The sequence below is a fragment of the Austrofundulus limnaeus genome, unplaced genomic scaffold (assembly GCF_001266775.1).
Source record: "Austrofundulus limnaeus strain Quisiro unplaced genomic scaffold, Austrofundulus_limnaeus-1.0 Scaffold318, whole genome shotgun sequence".
In the NCBI taxonomy this organism is placed as follows: Eukaryota; Metazoa; Chordata; class Actinopteri; order Cyprinodontiformes; family Rivulidae; genus Austrofundulus; species Austrofundulus limnaeus.
In genome coordinates, this window is record NW_013952720.1 from 437,716 (window position 1) to 444,241 (window position 6,526).

General features: G+C 41.6%; 1 protein-coding gene across 1 annotated transcript in view; it reads left to right on the top strand.

The window, feature by feature from the left end:
- The window catches only part of mark3a (MAP/microtubule affinity-regulating kinase 3a), a gene marked incomplete in the record, with an annotated part of 37,135 nt that overhangs the window by 17,932 nt on the left and 12,677 nt on the right, over positions 1–6,526 (top strand). The window contains 5 exon segments of the mRNA XM_014022083.1: positions 528–764; positions 891–1,010; positions 2,511–2,610; positions 5,379–5,491; positions 5,583–5,727. Of these exon segments, the coding sequence (XP_013877537.1) occupies positions 528–764; positions 891–1,010; positions 2,511–2,610; positions 5,379–5,491; positions 5,583–5,727 (715 nt within the window).

A 6,526-nucleotide genomic window follows, 5' to 3' on the forward strand; every position in this document is an offset into this window, starting at 1 on the left:
ATGATGATGGTGGTGATGATGATGATGGTGGTAATAATGATGATGGTGGTAATAATGATAATGATGATGATGATGGTGGTAATAATGATGATGGTGGTAATAATGATAATGATGATGATGGTGGTAATAATAATGATGGTGGTAATGATGATGATGATGGTGGTGGTGATGGTGGTAATAATGATGATGATGATGATGATAATAATGATGATGGTGGTGGTAATAATAATAATAGTAACAACAATAATGATGATGGTGGTGATGGTGGTGATGATGATGATGGTGGTGATGATTATGGTGGTGGTAATAATAATGATGGTGGTGGTAATAATAATAATAAGAATAATGATGATGATGATGGTGATGATGGTGGTAATAATGATAATAATAATGATGAAGATGATTATGAAGATGATGATGGTGGTGATAATAATGATGATGGTGATGATAAAAATGATGATGATGATGGTAATGATGATGATGATGATGATGGTGGTAATGATGATGATGGTCTGACGTGCTGACAGGCAGAGAACCTGCTTCTGGACGCAGACATGAACATAAAGATCGCAGACTTCGGCTTCAGTAATGAGTTCACTCTGGGCAACAAGCTGGACACGTTCTGTGGCTCGCCGCCGTACGCAGCTCCTGAACTCTTCCAGGGGAAGAAGTACGACGGTCCAGAGGTGGACGTGTGGAGTCTGGGCGTCATCCTGTACACGCTGGTCAGCGGCTCGCTGCCCTTCGATGGACAGAACCTGAAGGTGGGTCGCTGTGGTTCTGTAAACAAACGTGGATCACAAAATAAAAGTCCTTCAAACCTGATGTTCTGTTTTATTTTCTCTGTTTGTTTGTTTGTTTGTTTGTTTGTTTGTTTGTTTATCCTGCAGGAGCTGCGAGAGCGTGTCCTCAGAGGAAAGTACCGCATCCCCTTCTACATGTCCACAGACTGTGAGAACCTGCTGAAACGGTTCCTGGTCCTGAACCCGGCCAAGCGTGGTACTCTGGAGGTGAGGGAGGACGCAGAACATGTAAATATACTTCCTGTTTCTTTCTGCTCACAGAGAAGCTCCTCCTCCTCCTCCTCCTCTCTGATGCTGTATCCATAAATAATACTTTCAAATTTTGTGTCTTCATCTGAGTCAGGAACAGATTTTCAGATTAAAAGTCTTTAGTGATTAAATCGACTCAACTAACCACAGTGTAGTAGCAAAACAGTAGCTAGAAGCCTAAATTAGCTAAACATTAGCCTTAAGCCAACAAAATCTATGTATGTACATACATCTGTTTATGTTTGATTGCTGGGTGTTTGTTCTTCTCATTTGCTGATGGTCAGATATCGGGTGTGATGTCCTGTGTGTTATCGGTGTTCATTTCACATGTTGTGTAATTTCTATCGGTTTCTCTTTACGGTTCCTGTATTTCTCTTCTACTTTTTCTTTTTCTTCTTTACTATAGTATAAAAAATAAAAATTAATTAAATAAATAAATAAATAAATAAAGTCACTGATGATGCAGAAATTAAGAAACTAACATTCAGTTCTGTTTTCTATTGAAGTGGATAAAAAAATCCAGCAAAATCTAAATGGAAAGCCTAAATTAGCTAAAAGGATGCTAGAAGCCAACATTTGTTAAATGCTAGCTAGAAACTAAAATCAGCTAAACATTTGCCAGAAGCTAAAAAATAGCAATAAAGTAGGTAGAAGCCAAAATTAGCTAAATGGTAGCTAGATGCTAAAACTAGTTAAATGCTAGCCTGAAGCCAAAAATAGCAAAGTGCTAGCTGAATGCAAAAATTAGCTAAACATTTAGACCAGCAAACTCTAAATGGAAGCTTAAAGCCTAAATTAGCTAAATAGTAGATGAAACCCACAATTAGCTAAATGGAAGCTAGAAGCTAAAATTTGTTAAATGCTAACCAGATGCCAAAAATAACAAAGTACTAGCTGGATGCCACAATTAGCTAAAAGTTAGCTTTAAGCCAACAAATCTAAATGGTAGCTTAAAACCTAAATTAGCTAAGCAGTAAATGTAAGCCAAAATTATCTAAAGGGAAGCTAGAAACCAAATTTGGTTATAATTAAGTAGAAGTCAAATGACAGCTAGAAGCTAAAATGAGCTAAATGGCAGCATAAAGCCAAAAATAGTAAAGTGAGATGTAAAAATTAGCTAAACAAAAGCCTTGAAATTAGCTAAAAGTTTCTTGAAGCCAAAATGATCTGAACAGTAGCTAGAAGCTAATATTAGCAGTACAGTAGCTGAAATAGTTGTAAATACACTGAAGAGCCCTCAGTGAGTTTATTTAATGGAACAAAAAAGTACAAATTATAAAAACGTCATGGCTGAATGAGCTGAAGGTTTTGATGCCAGAGTGGCTAAAATAGCTGAAAATATGCTGAATAATCATAATCACGAATCCACAGAGTGAACGATGACTCAGCACTTTGTTTACAGTGCTCTGTATTCAGATCACAAAGGGTTAAACTCTTGTTTTCTCCTTCCTCCTGCAGCAAATCATGAAGGATCGATGGATCAACTCGGGCTTTGAGGAGGACGAGCTGAAGCCGTACACGGAACCAGAACTGGACATCACGGACCAGAAGAGAATCGGTACCAGAACCGTTTTTATGAAAATGAAAACTGATTCCCACCTGCAGCTGAAACTCTTCACACCTGAAGCTTCTGACGGGAGGAGGTGTTACGTGTTGGTCAGCATCCAGTCCTTAACAGAACCAAACCTCGCTGTGCTCCGAGGGAAAGGGGCGGGGCTTATATAGGTCTGTAGTGAGCAGGATTTCTCTGGTCCAAACTGTGGCAGTGGTTCAGGTTTACAGAGTTTCTCTTCATGGTGTCTGGATCAGAGCAGAGCTTCAAAAACAGGCTGTAGGTTCCAGTTCTTTGACCTCGGAGCTGTTTTAGTTTTAAGTGATGTTTTCCTGCAGCCTCTGGGTTTTTATCTGCATGATTTTCAGGAAGCAGCTGATGTGTGCGACCCGCCTCTGCTCCACGCACACACACCTCCCGACGCTTCTGTATTTAAATAAAACGGCTCCTCTTCCTGGGAGCAGTTGGTGTTTTTTAGCAGCTGAGCTGTGAGAGGCAGAAAGATGAAAGTGAGAAAGATGAGATCAGGCTGAGACGAAGAGAACGGATCAGAATCTGCCCGGTTCTGGAGCCAGAACACGTTTCTCGCCTCTCTTCTCTCTTCCTACACCAGAAACTCCACGTTTCCCTCCTCTGCCAGTGTTCAAGTGTCGCTCAGATGAATCAAACTTCTTACAGAGCAACTTGTTTTCCTCCAAACGTCTCTTTAAATTAGATTAAAATAAAAAGAGTGAATTGTTTCCTGTTTGAAACGACTCAGACCTCTGGATCTTCATCAGATCAGTTTAGAATCAGAGGAGAAGACGGCTCGTTTTATTACAAAAACAACTTTTTTTTTCTTTCAGTTTTTGGACAGAACAATACAGGCTTCCGTTTGCCAGAAGTCTGGAGTGGTTCTGTGCAGGAAACCTGAAGACGTCACGTTTCAGGAAGCTCAGGAGTCACTCGGGGTGGGGGGGGGTTAGGCTCCGGTTCCTGCAGGATGGTTTCAGTCATGTTTCCACTCAGCCCTCAGATATTCAGCCGTTCACCTGAAGTCCAAGTTCAGTTTATTTATACAGCACCAAGTCACAACATACGTTGTCTCAGGACACTGTACATGAAAAGAACAATGTAAAGAAGAAAGCAGCAGATTGTGTTGAATCACTTCATCACAGTCTCCCATCCTGAGCAAACGGTGGAGAGGAAAAACTCCCTGCTAATCAGGAAGAAACCTCCAGCAGAACCAGGCTCAGGACAGGAGACCATCTGCCTCGACCAAAGATTTGATTTGTTTTGATTTGGGGTTTATATAGGGCTGGGCGATATGGCCTAAAATCAATATCAGAATCAGCTTTATTGTCACATACAACATCAAAGATGCAATGCAGAATGAAATTTCAGTTAAGAACACTCCGTTCAGGAGAAAGACACACATAACAAACATGGGGGGGGAAACTGATGGTCAGGTCGCGTACCCTTTTTGCAGTTTGGAAAACAGCCACAATAAGAGAAGTGAGTTAAAAAAGTTGCTGTGATCCTATGTTTACTCAAAAACACAGAATCATACGCACAAAAAAACAACTCGCTAAAGCAAGACAGCTGGAGGGGAGGGGCTGGGGATCAAACACATGGTACGAGGGGCGGGATTCAGTGGAGCCGGTGATGTTCCAGGTTAAAACTCTGTGCTGGAACCAATCCAAGACCAGGACCCGCTAGAGTCCAGAGACCAGATCTAATCCTACCAAGCTCAGTCCCAGAGTTCAGGGTTTCCCCTTTCTCCATCACCACAGCCTTCAGACTGATCCTCACGGATGATACGGGGAGAGGGAGGATCAATCCTTTGTTGACATATCGTCCAGAGAAGTTTTGATAACTGCTGACTGACCAAGGGATCTGAAAGATAAACAACTGTTTTGGGACAAAATCAAATTTCGAATCGAATTTCTTGCTGCTTTACAGTCTTAACTGCATCTCTGAAATAGAAAAAAAATGCTGAATGTTCTGAATTTCATCACCCCCTTGCCTTTTTTCGTCTGAAACTTCACCCAGGTGTAATCCTACATCTCACGGTCACGCTGCTGAGCTGTGATTCTCAGCAGAATCATATCCAGTTTGTGACTTATTTCCCCCAACATCTGAGTCTGTGTTACCAGTACGGGAGATTCCATCCATGGTTCCTGACAGCTTCTCACAGGCCCGGACTGCTATCAGGATCGCTTTCATTTTCTGATAACTCAGAACTCCTCCACAGCCGATCAGCAGGAATCTCACTCCCTCACTCCAGTCTCAATGTGGAAAAAATACTGTTGATTGCGTTCAGAGACCAGTTAACCAGATCCATAATTCCTTTTGTTTTCAGATGATAGGTAGAAGAAAGGCTTGAAAAAGCAGCGAAGGAGGGACAGGTTCAGGAGAGAGAGCAAATCACAATTTTCATAACACAGACAAATTATATATCTAATCGTAGACATGTTTGTCTTCTTTCAGACATTATTTGTGGTTTTGCTGTAGGACAAATGGCTTTCTCTAAAGTACATCAGAAGTCAGGGAAGAACCACTTCTATCCCTCTTTCTGTAAAATTTATTTCACGCTCTGGTTCTGGAGCAAAACAACTATTTTAAACTCTTTGTATTTATGAGATAAAGAGCTGTAGAAATGTGAAAATGTCTCTCTATTGATAATCCAGAACCACTGGGTTAAACTGAGTGTTGTTGAAGTGAAACTTCTTCAGTGTGTGTAGTTGTTGTCACCTGGTTGTGTTTGTGTTTACATGGATCCTCTGCTTGTGCAGATGTGATGGTGGGGATGGGCTACAACCTGGAGGAGATCCAGGAGTCTTTAGCTAAGATGAAGTACGACGAGATCACAGCCACGTACCTGCTGCTGGGCAGGAAGGCCTCTGAGGTACAAACCCAGCTGTTAGCTTTTAGCTGCTAGCTGTTAGCTTTTAGCTGCAGTCCGCTCAGCTCTGATTCTGACTCCGTCGTCTGTTCAGATGGAGCCCAGCGAGTCCGCCTCCAGCAGCAACCTGTCTCTGTCCAAACCCAGACCCAGCAGTGAGATGAACGGTCAGTCGCCATCCCACCTGAAGGTCCAGAGGAGCGTCTCCAACCACAAGCAGAGGCGCTACAGCGAGCAAGGTCAGGACAGGAAACAGGAAGTCCCTACGAGTGGTCCGGTTCTTGGTTATAGTATTCTCCAGGGCTCAGATTTATAAAGGTTTGTGTGGAAACCATACTAAAAGTGAACGTACGGCCAAAAGGTGAAAATAGTATACACCAAAACAACTATAAAAGCGTGTGTACGCATGTTTCTGCACCTTTATGGATCACAGCTTCACCTCAGGTTCTACCCTCTACACACCCACACTCAACGATAAACAGTCAATGTAAAGTACCTCATGAATGTTAAGATGTATTTAAATCAGTCAGCTGATCAGTGATTGGCTCAGACACACTCCGTCATGTGTCTGGAGGAGGACAGGTGCTGAAAGCTGTTCACCTGAACAGAATGTCTGTAATTGACACAGATTCTCCCTCATTTTGCAGGTTTACAGACGTTTAGATTAATCTAATGATTTTTATCAAAAACTCAGCTTCAAATTAATTTTCTCTCAGAGCCTGCAGGACGATAAAAACAAATAAAATTAAATAAGTCAGATAAAGTTAGAAATAAGTTCATCACTCTTCAGTGAGAAATACAGACTTTAAAGGGATCCATGATTAGTTGTAATATTACTCTATTTGATAAACATATATTTTAACTGTAAAATAAAGACTGTAAAAATACTGTAAAGAATTCTGGGTAAATGATGACGTGGATAGGTCCTCGGTGCGAGGCTGCTAGCGAGCTATATCCACCCTGAAGGTTAATCTTGGACACTATCTGATGATCGACTCTTTTAAATGAAACCAGAGAGCGTTGACAGAGAGGAGAAGG